This window comes from Hyperolius riggenbachi, chromosome 2 (genome assembly GCF_040937935.1).
Source record: "Hyperolius riggenbachi isolate aHypRig1 chromosome 2, aHypRig1.pri, whole genome shotgun sequence".
In the NCBI taxonomy this organism is placed as follows: Eukaryota; Metazoa; Chordata; class Amphibia; order Anura; family Hyperoliidae; genus Hyperolius; species Hyperolius riggenbachi.
The window spans coordinates 344641250-344657333 of record NC_090647.1 but is presented as its reverse complement, the minus strand read 5'-3'; the positions used below and the strand labels follow the sequence as shown (position 1 = coordinate 344657333).

The following is a 16084-nucleotide window of genomic DNA, read 5'->3' as shown; positions in this document are numbered from 1 at the left end:
TGTGGATACATGTGGTGTGAGAGGTGCCACGTCATTGTTCTCTGTGTAACAGGGGTGATGAAGCCATGTATATTGATTCATTTGTTTTTTGTTTGTTTTTTTTCAATTATGCACACAAGTACAGTTTACAAACACAGGACTAAAATAAAGTGGACGTGATTTTATTTGATAAATAGCACCATGGTAAAAATGCCATAATTTAACATGGAAAACAGAATGGTGGAAGAACGAAAAAATATTATAATGAGCTGGATGACTTGTTGCTTTAAAGAAAACCTGAACTGACAGAACCTTTCAAAGTGAGTAGCAGCCTGGCTGCTGTGCTGATTCTCCACCTCGTATACCTTCTGAAACACTGACCCACAACAAGCATACAGATCAGGTTCCCTCTGACGTCACTGGCTGCATCCTTGTTACAGGGAAAGTGCTGAAGCCAAAATATCAGCATCACTGCCAGTCAACTGGCATTTTAAAAGAAAATAAAGATGGCAGCCTCCATATTCCTGTCAAATCAGGTTTCCTTGAAGATGACCCAGAGTGAGTACGAGAAGAAAGGGCTGTAGCATGTGTAAGTATGAGACAGAGAAAGTAGCCTTTGGGGAACAAGGCAGAATGTCCACCCTCCTGAACTAGTCAGTGACAGGAAAACCGCTGCTGATCCAGAAGACAATGTAGCCGGGCTCACTGAATGTCTGCTGCCTCTCCACGCTCAGCAGCCTCTTCTTTGGTGGATTCTTGCTTGCTCCATGCAGTCTCTTTGAACACAAACCACACATTGGCAGACCAGATCAAGAAATTCAGAAATCCAAAGAGCTGGTGGTAAGAAAAAGGGAAAGTGGTGAAGCTAGGAACAAGGGTCAGAGAAAATAATTACATCTCTACGTTTCTTCAAAAGAAAGATTGTATTTGGACATGTTAGTTGCCAATGGATTTATTTAAAGGACACCTGTAAGATCTTAAAAGGCGCGTCCTAGCTCCTGCTCACATCGACGGGAGTGTCCTGCGCTGGCGCCGTATTAGAAAACCTAATACTGCGCAGGACGCTCCCGTTGATGCGAGCGAGGGTGTGTGAGGCCAGGACCGCGCAGCCAAAGTGGCCTGCTGACTGAGAAAACGAAAGTGAGCCATGGCGGCTTTAGAGATGCGGGGTAATGTAACTTATAGCAGCAAGCCAAACTATAAGTGAGGCTCTCTAGTGCTCGCTTCCTGTGGTGGAAATACAAATTGCAAGGAAGTGTATTGACAAAACTTGGGCGCCATTGAGTTACATGACTTCCGCAGATGTTGACCAGTAACACGGTGATGCTTTCACGTCAGATCGGATACGGTTGCTTCTGGCGCAATTGTACCACATGCCATCTGAAATATCCCATAGACTTTCATTGCTTTAGCGTTACCCTGAAGTAAAAAAGGTTACCGTACATATGAACTCACAGTCTGAGGGGATAAGAGCTCACAAAGAAATGTCCCCATTTATCTGGTTGTGAGTGGCTGTTTGGTCACCCACTTATGAATGGTGAATAAATAGCCACATAAGCCATATTGTATTACTCCCACCTTCTCCTAGGCTGCAGAGGCAGGAATGAGCCCTTTGTCTCTACACATAATATTCAGATAATATTTAATGGTGCTTGAAGTTAAGTTTTATAAACATTTTTCCTGAAAAATTCTTGTTCATAATGTAGCATCACCACCTATTTTCTAGTGAGCAGTGCAGCCTTGGTCTGGAGCTTAAAGGACAACTGTAGTGAGAGGTATATGAAGGCTGCCACATTTATTTCCTTTTATGCAATACCAGTTGTCTGGCTATCCTGCTTATCCTATCCTCTGCCCCTGATTATTTTAGCCATAGACCCTGAACAAGCATTCAGCCAATCAGGTGTTTCTGACATTATTGTCAGACCTGACAAGACTAGATACATGCTTGTTTCTGGTGTTCAGACACTACTGCAGCCAAATAGACCAGCAGGGCTGCCAGGCAACTGGTATTGCTTAAAAGGAAATATATATGGCAGCCTCTGTATCTCTCGCTACAGTTGTCCTTTAAGGGCCTGAGCCCACTGAGTTGTATGCGCTTTCCAGAAGCGGACACAGCTGTGTTAGTGGACTCAGGCCCTAAAGCTTCATCACAAGGACCAGACACCACAATAGTGAGTTCCTGAAGTGACAGTGCAGTTCACAAAGCCACTTGAATATGATATGTGAAAGGGCTTTTTAGTCCAGTCACAGATCCCTTCTACATAGTGGCCCTTTAATAAATCTGAGTCTTTATGATGTTTTTATATTCTCTCCTTGTTTATGTGGGTGTCCTCTAAACACTCTAATTTCCTCCAACAACCAAAGCAAGAAATCTCTGTATTTTGAAGAGTAGAGCCACCACAAAGTTACCACAAGAGGGTGCTGTTGGCAAAATGCTAGTTTTCCCATTTGATGTTGCATGTATATAGCTGTCTGTACCACCAGCCTGCAAACTAACAGGATGTAAGCCTGATGAAGGCTGCAAGGCCGAAAGCTTGCTTATTCTTATTCATTTTTAGTTAGCCAATAAATGGTATCATCCTGATTTAAAACATCTTGCAAGCACTGTATACTGTAATTAAATACAGACAGTACAATACTTACAAACCTCTCCAGTTTCAGACATACAAATAAAGTCTCCATATACAAAATACACTGTTTTTGTTGTTGCATATTTTTGTTGCTAATGTTACATTATTGTAAAAACTGTTGTAAGTAGTTAAAAACACACAGAAAATAACCAAAAAACATTGTTTATGCTATTTATCCAAATCCAGAGTTGTACAAATAATTTTTCCGTTTTACTAAGCATAACACGTTTCAACTTAGTAACAAATTGGCCATACAACAACAAAACATTTGTAAAGCGCTTTTCTCCAGTAGGACCGAATGTGCATAAGCTTATCTCACATCAGTACACAGAATTTTGTACAGGGAAATAGTTAAAGGGAACCAGTAAAGGGGAAACAAAAAAGAGTTTCTACCAGCATCACTGCCCCTCCTCTATACTCTGAAGTATAGAGGGCAGCATTGCAGGCAGTGAGTAGTGATGGGAAGTTCCGCTCTTTTCAATGAAGCAATTCATTCGAATCAATTCATTAAAAAAAAATGGATCGCGAACTAAAGCGGATGAAGAAGAAGGAGTAGGTAAGCTCCCCACTCGCTGCCACTATACATTTTAACAAGTGTTTGCCAATTTCCTAACCTTCTTGTAAAGCAGTAACACAGAGGCGCCAAGTAGAGTAAAATTGATTAAAAACTGTTTAAAAGGGGGAAGTTGGTGGACTCACCTCCCTCGTAGAAAGAAAGACCAGACAATGGGAGGTTACTCACACTATAAAGTAACTTTTTATTAAAAGCTCTAAAGTTGCAACGCGTGTCACAATCCCGCTTCATCAGGCAAACATTTTTGAAAGGTACAAAATCGGGTCAATGGCCTAGCTGAGCGCCTCTGCCAACAGAGGCGCTCAGGACCACATGATGAAAAAGAGAACAGGATAGGCAATAGGAGGGAACATCGCCCCAAGCCTGGCTCTACTTGTCTGAAAATTTGAATTTAGCATAAAGTCATATTTTTCAAGGAGTGCTTATGGAGACCAGGGGGAATGTGGAGAGGAATGAACAACACACACAGAGGTACAGTGGCTTGCAAAAGTATTCAGCCCCCTTGAAGTTTTCCACATTTTTTCACATTACTGCCACAAACATGAATCAATTTTATTGGAATTCCATGTGAAAGACCAACACAAGGTGGTGTACACGTGAGAAGTGGAACGAAAATCATACATGATTCTAAACATTTTTAAAAAATCAATAACTGCAAAGTGGTGTGTGCATAATTATTCAGCCCCCTTTGGTCTGAGTGCAGTCAGTTGCCCATAAACATTGCGTGATGAGTGCTAATGACTAAATAGAGTGCACCTGTGTGTAATCTAATGTCAGTACAAATACAGCTGCTCTGTGACGGCCTCAGAGGTTGTCTAAGAGAATATTGGGAGCAACAACACCATGAAGTCCAAAGAACACATCAGACAGGCAGCTTCGGACTGGGACACCAAGGGCCCACCAAGGAAGTTTCAGCCTGGGGCCCGCCCCCTCTCCTCCTCCCCCCCCCCCCATTTTGGGCTCACATACACATGTACTCTAGAAATTGTGCATGCCTTTATAGTAGGAAATAGATTTTGAGCAATTCTGAGGACAGTCTCCAATAGGGATATGTCTAAATGCGCGCGCCGCAGCGAAACTAAATGGGTGTCACCACGCACTGGAACATCGGCGTGGTCATGATGAGTCATGGGCAGACTTAAAAAAAATAAATACAAAACACAAAATAAGTAGCGGTGTTATTCACAGAGATTAGGTCTGACCAGATACATTGTAGATAAAATATTCAAGTAGTTACATGCCTCATGATACTTCATAAAGTAGTCAAATGGCAGCAGATACCCCCACAAAATGCAATCAGGTTGCCAACAGATGCCCCCACAAAATGCAATCAGGTTGACGGGAGATGCCTCCACAAAATGCAATCAGGTTGGCGGCAGATACCCCCACAAAATGCAATAAGGTTGGCTGCAGATTCCCCCACAAAATGCAATCAGGTTGGCTGCAGATACCCCCACAAAATGCAAACAGGTTGGCTGCAGATACCCCCACACAATGCAATCTGGTTGGCTGCAGATGCCCCCACAAAATGCAATCAGGTTGGCTGCAGATACCCCCACACAATGCAATCAGGTTGGCTGCAGATACCCCCACACAATGCAATCAGGTTGGCTGCAGATACCCCCACACAATGCAATCAGGTTGGCGGCAGATACCCCCACACAATGCAATCAGGTTGGCGGCAGATACCCCCACACAATGCAATCAGGTTGGCTGCAGATACCCCCACACAATGCAATCAGGTTGGCTGCAGATACCCCCACACAATGCAATCAGGTTGGCTGCAGATACCCCCACACAATGCAATCAGGTTGGCTGCAGATACCCCCACACAATGCAATCAGGTTGGTGGCAGATACCCCCACACAATGCAATCAGGTTGGCTGCAGATACCCCCACACAATGCAATCAGGTTGGCTGCAGATACCCCCACACAATGAAATCAGGTTGGCTGCAGATACCCCCACACAATGCAATCAGGTTGGCTGCAGATACCCCCACACAATGCAATCAGGTTGGCTGCAGATACCCCCACACAATGCAATCGGGTTGGCTGCAGATACCCCCCCACAATGCAATCGGGTTGGTGACAGATACCCCCACAAAATGTAAGTCCCCCCCCAGCTTGGAAGGGGGGGGTCAGCGGGCACAGATCAGTGGGGAAGCCTCCCTCCCTCACCTAGGGGCCCCCCCTTCCGCGCACCCCCCTCCTCCAGAAGTGCAGCCAGCAGCGAGTGGAGAATAGCTTACCGAGCTTCAGATGATGCTATCTCCGCTCCTCCGCATGCCGCTGCTGCTGCCCTGCTGGTCTCTGTCTCCTGTAGTGACGCTGTCCAATCACGCTCTCGCAGGAAGTACTGCGAGAGCGTGATTGGACAGCGTCACTGTAGGAGACAGAGACCAGCAGGGCAGCGGCATGCTGAGCGGAGCGGAGATAGCATCATCTGAAGCTCTGTAGCTATTCTCCGCTCGCTGCTGGCTGCACTTCTGGAGGAGGGGGGTGCGCAGAAGGGGGGGCCCCTAGGTGAGGGAGGGGGGGAGGCTTCCCCCCCTCCCCGCCGCTCTGTGCCCAATTTTCCCCCTTCCAAGCTGTGCCCCCTCCCTCTTAGCTCTGGGGCCCCCAGGAGGCGGGGCAGTCGGGGCCCACCGATGGGACCATCGGTGGTTCGGTGGCTCAGTCCGAGCCTGCAGACAGGTCAGGGATAAAGTTATTGAGAAATTTAAAGCAGGCTTAGGCTACAAAAAGATTTCCAAAGCCTTGAACATCCCACGGAGCACTAGTCAAGCGATCATTCAGAAATGGAAGAAGTATGGCACAACTGTAAACCTACCAAGACATGGCCGTCCACCTAAACTCACAGGCCAAACAAGAAGAGCGCTGATCAGAAATGCAGTCAAGAGGCCCATGGTGACTCTGGACGAGCTGCAGAGATCTACAGCTCAGTTGGGGGAGTCTGTCCATAGGACAACTATTAGTCGTGCACTGCACAAAGTTGGCCTTTATGCAAGAGTGGCAAGAAGAAAGCCGTTGTGCAATTTGCCACAAGCCATGTGGGGGACACAGCAAACATGTGGAAGAAGGTGCTCTGGTCAGATGAGACCAAAGTGGAACTTTTTGGCCAAAATGCAAAACGCTATGTGTGACGGTAAACTAACACTGCACATCACTCAGAACACACCATCCCCACTGTCAAATATGGTGGTGGCAGCATCATGCTCTGGGGGTGCTTCTTTCAGCAGGCACAGGGTTGCTGGTCAGAGTTGATAGGAAGATGTATGGAGCCAAATACAGGGCAATCTTGGAAGAAAACCTCTTGGAGTCTGCAAAAGACTTGAGACTGGGGTGGAGGTTCACCTTCCAGCAGGACACCGACCCTAAACATAAAGCCAGGGCAACAATGGAATGGTTTAAAACAAAACATATCTATGTGTTAGAAAGGCCCAGTCAAAGTACAGATCTAAATCCAATCGAGAATCTGTGGCAAGATCTGAAAACTGCTGTTCACAAACGCTGTCCATCTAATCTGACTGAGCTGGAGCTGTTTTGCAAAGAAGAATAGGCAAGGATTTCAGTCTCTAGATGTGCAAAGCTGGTAGAGACATACCCTAAAAGACTGGCAGCTGTAATTGCAGCAAAAGGTGGTTCTACAAAGTATTGACTCAGGGGGCTGAATAATTACACACACCCACTTTGCAGTTATTGATTTGTAAAAAATGTTTGGAATCGTGTGATTTTCCTTCCACTTCTCACGTGTACACCACTTTGTATTGGTCTTTCACGTGGAATTCCAATAAAATTGATTCATGTTTGTGGCAGTAATGTGACAAAATGTGGAAAACTTCAAGGGGGCCGAATACTTTTGCAAGCCACTGTATGTGGATCTAGCATGAACAAAACTCTGTGCTTACCTTAGGTACCTTTGCCTCGATATACTATAGATCAGAAGTGCCCAACTCGCTTCGGCTTGCAAGCTAATTTAAAATTACTGGGGCAGAATGATTCCCCCCCCCCCCAAAAAAAAATACCCTTTGCAGAGGTAGGCCCCCCACACACACATTTACCAGCGTAGACAGCCAGATGTGCCCCCAGTATTTGCTTCCCTTGCCCCAGCATAGGCAGCTACATGTTCCCCCACTATTTGTAGCTCCCACCCCCACCACATACAGCCACCTGTGACCAGAACAGCCAGGATTCCTCTTCAGCACCACGTCCACAGTCTCATCTCTGTAACCCCTCCAGTGGCGGATGTAATTAGAGACGCCACTAGAGGCTGTCATGCACATCCAGGCATCATCCTGGGCTGTTTTTTCGGCATCTAGCGACTTCAGCATTCTTGTTGGCATGCACAATCACGATCTACCAAGCAGTCCTTTGTGATTGACTGGTAGATCGCGATCGACGCATTGGGCACCCCTGCTTTACATGCTTTATAATAGTAATTTCCAGGGATGAAATTCATGTATGGCTAGTCTTCAAAATATAAGTATGCTGAGTAAAGCCCCATACAACAGTTGGATTGACTTCCTATCAGTTTTATCAGCTCTTTAAACAATAGCAAAAAACTTTTTTTTAGTTGTTTCAACTTGTTTCACAACAAAAGTTGTGCAACAATTGTGCTGCATAAAAGACAGCCGTTGAGCGTGTGTATGGGGCTTTAGCAGGTTAAAGATGTATGTTGCACAGATAGCAGTTCTTTCTAGATGAATTCATTAAGTTAAGCTGTTGAAGCTTTAAATGAGAGAAAGTCCATATAGTAATACCAGCATACATCTTTACATTCTTTCATCACAATATTGTTCTCTTACCACAGATATGTTGGCAAGTCCGAAATACGGTATAATGCTGGCACTGCATGTAGCTTTTTCGAGTTGGCACACTGGCATGGATGACAGGAGGCTGGAAGGGTGAGTGGCTAACTTCACATCCATCAGACCTTTCCCCCAGGCTGAAGCGGCTACAAGCCACAAGAAGGCAAATCCTCCAGTCACACATAAGTCCTGCAGAGACATGGGTAGAATGAATTGCAGCATATAACAGAACCTTACTCCCTAACATTTCTGGGTTAGATGGATTAAGATGTAATGTAATGGGGCCCTAGGCAAGGTAGTAGATTTGGGCTGCCTTGTGGTCTTTTTGGTAAGCTGAAGTGAGAGGTCAGAGAAGGTAGCTGGTGGGCCCCTTGACATCCATTAGGCCCCAAGCATATTGTTGAACTGTCCATCTCACATTGCATTGTTGCCCAATTGCAACTTGAATGTTCACTTCTGTGGAAGTCCTGTCACCTAGTCAGGTCTCTGTATCTTCAGTGTTTGCTCTTCAAGGTGTAGGTTGTCGAAGTGGGAGAAGCAAGGGGTGGGGGGCAACTGCAAGCAGTACTTCTATAAAAAAAATAGCAATTTTGAAGCACTAAAGTGAAGCAGATCAGATTAAAGTGAGGTTAGGAAGTCAACTATGGTACTTACTTTACAAAATACGGGAGTCGGGTGATATGTTAAAGGGTATCTACTGGCACTTGAAACTCAAAGTTTAGAATATACTAACACACTTTAATCTGATCTACTTCACTTGTGTGCCTCTAAATTGCTAAGCTTTGTGTTATGTATAGCATCCGTTTATACAGGTGTGAGAATCCGCTCAGCTGCCTGCGCAGGCAGGCAGCCTTTTGACCATTGTTTAGGTTTGCATGCTGCAGGACTCTGGAACAGAGACCTGTCTTTCCATTGCAAGTTCTGGTCTGTTCTCTTGCTGGGGAATTTGCATACATTCGTTATGCAAATCCCCTACCTGCCTTCTTTGATGACTGGCACTATAAGAGCTTTATGTTTCCCAGAAGGCTTTGCTGGTCATTTCCTTTCCATGGTCTGTTCCTGATGGACACTGCTGGAGTGTCAGCCATTGCTATCTAGTATAGTTAATTCCTGGGGGTTGCTTTAGGCTCCCCTTCTAGCCCAGTCAGGTTGTATTATCTGTATTGCCTGTTCTGTCTTGTCTTGCCTGTTGCCATTGTCCTGCCCCAAAGGTGGTCGACAGGAAATGGTTCTGATCTCTGTTCTTGGAGTATAGCTGGTGCAGCGGTTGCTACCAGCTATCTCTTCTGTTCTGTCTCCTGGGATCACGCTAGCTACTTTTCGCTAGCGCTGGGGATCCTTCTGTTCTGCTACTCTGTACCTGGATCGCGCTAGCCACTTTTCGCTAGTGCTGTGGATCCTATCTCTCGCTTGTCCCTGTTTTCGTGTGTCTGTCTTGTCTGCTACGCTTGCTGGTGGCTCGGTGAGGTAACCGTTAAGCAAGCGCTCGCGTCCTCTGTTTCATGTTTGTCTGTCGATGGTTAGTTAGGCGTGCTTGTCTCTCGTGTGCTTATCACGTGGAGACCGCGCATAACCGCGTGCACTGTTGCGAATGAGTGCGGTGTTCGCGGTTAGCTAGCGTTTGTTATTTTCCGTATCTCCTTATTGTATTATTTGCTGTGCTTTTGCTACCCTCGTATTCTATTCTGATCTGCCTTGTGTCACATCTGGCGATCGCACCTCTCGCGATCGCGTTCCTATTTCATATCTGCTGTTGTGTGTGCGCGGTCGCGGGGTGGCGACTGGATTGGCGCACACACATACAACCTGTCCCTTTGCTCAATCTCATTCGCAATCGCCTCTCTTGCGATTGCGTTCTGCGCTTCGTACAATTCCTGTCTGGCACTTGTGGAGGTACAGAGGATTGGTTCCTCTGCACTCCCCAGCGCCATCTGCCGACAGGAATTTCCCTCTACAGGTTCGTAGCACCTTTTGCTGGGTGCCTGCAAATATACGCTTGTGGAGGATTTCCGCCGTGTCAGCGCACGCGTTGTGCGCTGATCACGGAGAAAGTTCTACGAGCGTTACAGCAGGTCTATTTACAATGGATCCACTGTCCTCATTGCGCTGAGTGGAATGCAGAGTTGTGTGGTGCACAATAAATACGCTAATATGTAGAAAGGACCATAAAAATAAATTCATACAGGACTTTTTAGATGCAAAAAATATCAAATGCTTTATTGTCACAAAATAGAGAAAAATTCTTTGTTTAAAAATCTCTGTGAGAGGTTCCTTGCGAATACATCCAATACAGAATGCGTCCGGCTGCTATGGTAGGAGCACTCCTACCATAGCAGCCGGACGCATTTGTTCTATGCCCTATTTGGCCATCAGGATTGTGCACTCTACATCTGGTTGGTTCAGATGTTTCCTTGCTCCCTCGGTGTCGTGTTCCTTCTACAGGATTAGCAGACAGTACTTTCTGCAGCTTTGGGCCCGAAACGAACGTGTCGTTGCCTTTTTCCTTACTGCATTAAGTCTACGATTAAGTCTATGTCTGCGTCATAATTCTGTATTGGATGTATTCGCAAGGAACCTCTCACAGAGATTTTTAAACAAAGAATTTTTCTCTATTTTGTGACAATAAAGCATTTGATATTTTTTGCATCTAAAAAATCCTGTATGAATTTATTTTTATGGCCCTTTCTACATATTAGAGTCTACGATAGGGTCAAGTGGATGACCTCTAAAAGGATTGAAGGGTTTTTTCTTTTTTTTCCCCTATTACGTTAAAAAAAGTGCTTTTCCCAACTATATTGAAATCGCACAATAAATACGGACACCCGTAAGTCATACATGCCATAATAGCAATGTTATTTATGACATGTTTGATGCAATTTAACCAATGAAGACACACTGATTGAAGGATTCCGCAGGAACTAAACAACAACAACCACTAGAGCTTTCCCAAAGTACATGTGCACACGTTAGCTATTGCTACTTACCACAATGGGCACTCTCCGGATTGTAACATATCTCTCATGGAAAAGCAAGTAAATGGCCAGTGCCAGCATAGAATAGAGGAAAGCAAAGACGGATAAGGTCACAAAGAATTCAGCTGGTGCTGAAAAATCTCCTGAGAGATGAACGACACGGGCTTCAATATCAGCGCATTTTGGCATCTCATAACGCTGCCGGTACAGCCTAAAAAACATACACAATAGATATTTTGCATTAGTACTGTGCTGGAAATAGTTATACAACAGACTAGGGCCCAAATGCAACTCACTTTTTTTTCTAAGTTTTCTCCTAGGTGATACATTTCCATCTTCTCTTTAAGATAACTTTTCAGCACTTTGCAACTACACTTTGCAAGTCCCACCAAGTTGGTGAAAAACTACTATCAAAATTAATATTAACCACTTGCCGACCGCACACTCATAACGTGCGTCGGCAAAGTGGCAGCTGCAGGACCAGCGACGCAGTACTGCGTCGCCAGCTGCAGCCTAATTAATCAGGAAGCAGCCGCTCCTACGAGCGGCTGCTTCCTGTCAAATCACGGCGGGGGGCTCCGTGAATAGCCTGCGGGCCGCCGATGGCGGCTCGCAGGCTAGATGTAAACACAAGCGGAAATAATCCGCTTTGTTTACATTTGTACGGCGCTGCTGCGCAGCAGCGCCGTAAGGCAGATCGGCGATCCCCGGCCAATCAGCGGCCGGGGATCGCCGCCATGTGACAGGAGACAGCCTGTCACTGGCTGCACAGGACGGATAGCGTCCTGTGCAGCCCGGCTTACCAAAGGGGGCCAGGTAGGAGAGGGAGGGGGAGCATTTCGCCGCGGAGGGGGGCTTTGAGGTGCCCCCCCCGCCAGCCACTCGCAGGCAGCAGAGATCAGACCCCCCCAGCACATCATCCCCATAGGGGGGAAAAAAGGGGGGCAATCTGATCTCCCTGCCTGCACCCTGATCTGTGCTGGGGGCTGCAGAGCCCACCCAGCACAGATCAATCAAACTAGCGCTGGTCCTTAAGGGGGGGTAAAGGGTGGGTCCTCAAGTGGTTAACATGAGTATTTTTTTTTTGCTTCGTGGTGGCTTAACCACTTAAGGACTGCAGTCATAAAACCCCTTAAAGAGACTCCGTAACAAAAATTGCATCCTGTTTTTTATCATCCTACAAGTTCCAAAAGCTATTCTAATGTGTTCTGGCTTACTGCAGCACTTTGTACTATCACAGTCTCTGTAATAAATCAATGTATCTTTCCCTTGTCAGACTTGTCAGCCTGTGTCTGGAAGGCTGCCAAGTTCTTCAGTGTTGTGGTTCTGCTTTGCACTCCCCCCTCAGGGGGGAAAGAAACACACAAATGATCTCTTGAGATTCAAAAGGAAGGCTGTATACAGCCTGCTTGTGTATGGATGTATTTTCTATGTGTGGACATACTGTACATCAACCTACTTCCTGTTTTGGTGGCCATTTTGTTTGTTTATAAACAAACTTTTTAAAACTGTTTTTAACCACTTTTAATGCGGCGGGGAGCGGCGAAATTGTGACAGAGGGGAATAGGAGATGTCCCCTAACGCACTGGTATGTTTACTTTTGTGCGATTTTAACAATACAGATTCTCTTTAAGGACCAGACACTTTTTTTCCATTCAGACCACTGCAGCTTTAAAGGTTTATTGCTCGGTCATACAACCTACCACCTAAATGAATTTGACCTCATTTTCTTGTCACTAATACAGCTTTCTTTTGGTGCTATTTGATTGCTGTTGTGATTTTTAGTTTTTATTATATTCATCAAAAAATGACATGGATTTTGTCAAAAAATGATTTTTTTTAACTTTCTGTGCTGACATTTTTCAAATAAAGTAACATTTACATATACATTTTTGTCCAAATGTATTGTGCTACATGTCTTTGATAAAAAAAAAATCCAATAAGTGTATATTTATTGGTTTGGGTAAAAGTTATAACTTTTACAAACTATGGTGCAAAAAGTGAATTTTCCCATTTTGAAGCATCTCTGACTTTTCTGAGCACCTGTCATGTTTCATGAGGTGCTAGAATTCCAGGATAGTTTAAATACCCCCCAAATGACCCCATTTTGGAAAAAAGACATCCCAAAGTATTCACTAAGAGGCATGGTGAGTTCATAGAAGATTTTATTTTTGTCACAAGTTAGCGGAAAATGTCACTTTGTGACAAAAAAAAAAGGTTTCAATTTCTGCTAACTTGTGACCAAAAAAAAAATGAAATCTGCCACGGACTCACCATGCCCCTCTCTGAATACTTTGGGGTGTCTACTTTCCAAAATGGGGTCATTTTTGGGGTGTGTTTACTGTCCTGGCATTTTGGGGGTGCTAAATTTTAAGCACCCCTGTAAAGCCTAAAGGTGCTCATAGGACCTGTAAAATCCTAAAGGTACTCATAGGAGTTTGGGCCCCTTAGCGCACCTAGGCTGCAAAAAAGTGTCATACATGTGGTATCGCCTTACTCAGGAGAAGTAGTATAATGTGTTTTGGAGTTTTTTACACAAACCAATGCTGGGTGGGAGAAATATGTCTGTAAATGAGATTTTTTTTTGATTTTTTTTTTTTACACACAATTGTCCATTTACAGAGATATTTCTCCCACCCAGCATGGGTATGTGTAAAAATACACCCCAAAACACATTATACTACTTCTCCTGAGTACGGCGATACCACATGTGTGACACTTTTTTGCAGCCTAGGTGCTCTAAGGGGCCCAAACTCCTATGAGTACCTTAAAGAGAATCTGTATTGTTAAAATCGCACAAAAGTAAACATACCAGTGCGTTAGGGGACATCTCCTATTACCCTCTGTCACAATTTCGCCGCTCCTCGACGCATTAAAAGTGGTTAAAAACAGTTTTTAAAAGTTTGTTTATAAACAAACAAAATGGCCACCAAAACAGGAAGTACCGGTAGGTTGATGTACAGTATGTCCACACATAGAAAAATACATCCATACACAAGCAGGCTGTATACACCCTTCCTTTTGAATCTCAAGAGATCATTTGTGTGTTTCTTTCCCCCTGCAGCTATCTTCCACTGAAGTGTCAGGCTGTTTCTTCCTGCAGAGTGCAGACAGCTCTGCCTGTATGTAATTCCTCAGTATGTGAAAGCCCAGCCAGCTCAGAGGAGGATTTATCCAGCTTGTAAAAGATAAGAGAGAAGAGAGAAGCTGCCCAAATCTAAATAATACACAGGCAGTGTGCAGAGAGGGGCCTGGAGGGGGGAGATGCATCACAGAACCACAACACTGAAGAACTTGGCAGCCTTCCAGACACAGGCTGACAAGTCTGACAAGAGAGAGATAAGTTGATTTATTACAGAGATGGTGAAAGTAGAACGTGCTGCAGTAAGCCAGAACACATTAGAATAGCTTTTGGAACTTGTAGGATGATAAAAAACAGGATGCAATTTTTGTTACGGAGTCTCTTTAAGGATTTTACAGGTCATTTTGAGGCATTTGGTTTCTAGACTACTCCTCACGGTTTAGGGCCCCTAAAATGCCAGGGCAGTATAGGAACCCCACAAGTGACCCCATTTTACAAAGAAGACACCCCAAGGTATTCCGTTAGGAGTATGGTGAGTTCATAGAAGATTTTATTTTTTTGTCACAAGTTAGCAGAAATTGATTTTTATTGTTTTTTTTTTTCACAAAGTGTCATTTTCCACTAATGTGACAAAAAATAAAATCTTCTATGAACTCATCATACAACGGAATACCTTCAGGGGGTGTCTTCTTTCTAAAATGGGGTTACTTGTGGGGTTCCTATACTGCCCTGGCATTTTAGGGGCCCAAAACTGTGAGAAGTAGTCTGGAAACCAAATGCCTCAAAATGACTGTTCAGGGGTAAAAGCATCTGCAAATTTTGATGGCAGGTGGTCTATGAGGGGCCGAATTTTGTGGAACCAGTCATAAGCAGGGTGGCCTCTTAGATGACAGGTTGTATTGGCACTGAAGTGCAGGAAGCGCAGGATGTTCTCAAATCGTGACCTGGACATGGCAGCAGAGAACATGGGCATGTGATGTATTGGGTGCGTAGACCAATAAGACCGCAATACATTCTTTTTGACTAGACTCATGCTAAGGAGAAGGCCCCAAAAAATGTTACATTCGGAAACTTGGAGTGGCTTCCACCGAAAAGGCTGGGCATAGTAGCTTCTTGGATTGGCGGTTGCATGTATTGTGTGGCATAACGGTTGGTCTCAGCCACAATTAAGTTGTACCAGCAGTGGTCAGAAAAAAAAATTCTGTCACTGCGGTGGGGCGGATGCGGGTTTGGCCGGGTGATCAAAAGCCTGCAGGGGGCAGATTAGGGCCTGATCTGATGGATAGGAGTGCTAGGGGGTGACAGGTGGTGACAGGAGGTGATTGATGGGTGTCTCAGGGGTTGATTAGTGGGGAGAATAGATGCAATTAATGCACTGGGGAGGTGATCGGAAGGGGGTCTGAGGGTTTGGCCGAGTGATCAGGAGCCCACACGGGCCAAATTAGGGCCTGATCTGATGGGTAGGTGTGCTAGGGGGTGACAGGAGGTGATTGATGGGTGTCTCAGGGTATGATTAGAGGGGGGAATAGATAACAATAACAATAATATTTATATAGCGCTTTTCTCCCTGGGGACTCAAAGCTCTGTGACTCTGCATTATGCAGTCTCAAAGGCTAGGGAAAAGAGGTGAGTTTTTAACCTTTTTTAAAGCTGTCCAGAGAAGGAGCCTCTCGCACTGACTGTGGAAGTGAGTTCCATAGAGTAGGGGCTGCATAGGAAAAGGCCCGAGCACCAAATGTTAAGTGTATCCTGGGAATAACCAGCTTCATCTTGTTGGCAGAGCGGAGGGTGCGTGGAGGGGCATAAAGTTCCAATAGATCCGATATGTATTTGGGTCCCATGTGGTTTAGAGCCTTGAAGGCAGATCTTAAAATTGATTCTTCATTTTACTGGCAACCAGTGAAGAGTTTGCAGTACTGGGGTGATGTGTGAGCTGCGGGGGGCATTGGCTAGGAGTCTGGCTGCAGCATTCTGTACTAGCTTTAATGGGCGCAGAACTTTATCTGTAGATCCGATGAACAGGGCGTTGCAATAGTCT

At 45.1% G+C, this 16084-nt stretch overlaps 1 protein-coding gene and 1 long non-coding RNA gene across 8 annotated transcripts in view; one reads left to right on the top strand and one right to left on the bottom strand.

Moving 5' to 3' along the window:
- The window catches only part of LOC137546740 (uncharacterized), a 76254-nt gene that overhangs the window by 16999 nt on the left and 43171 nt on the right, over window positions 1–16084 (top strand). For all 7 annotated transcript variants that reach the window (XR_011026338.1, XR_011026339.1, XR_011026334.1 and 4 more), the window contains exon 3: window positions 7995–8088. This is a non-coding gene — a long non-coding RNA (uncharacterized lncRNA). The remainder of the gene's footprint in view (window positions 1–7994; window positions 8089–16084) is intronic.
- Window positions 146–16084, bottom strand: part of SYPL2 (synaptophysin like 2) — a 44516-nt gene continuing 28577 nt past the window's right edge. The window contains exons 4-6 of the mRNA XM_068269518.1: window positions 10977–11175; window positions 7990–8181; window positions 146–813 (exon numbers count right to left, since the gene is read on the bottom strand). Coding sequence (XP_068125619.1) covers window positions 682–813; window positions 7990–8181; window positions 10977–11175 — 523 coding nt within the window. The 3' untranslated portion in view covers window positions 146–681. The remainder of the gene's footprint in view (window positions 814–7989; window positions 8182–10976; window positions 11176–16084) is intronic.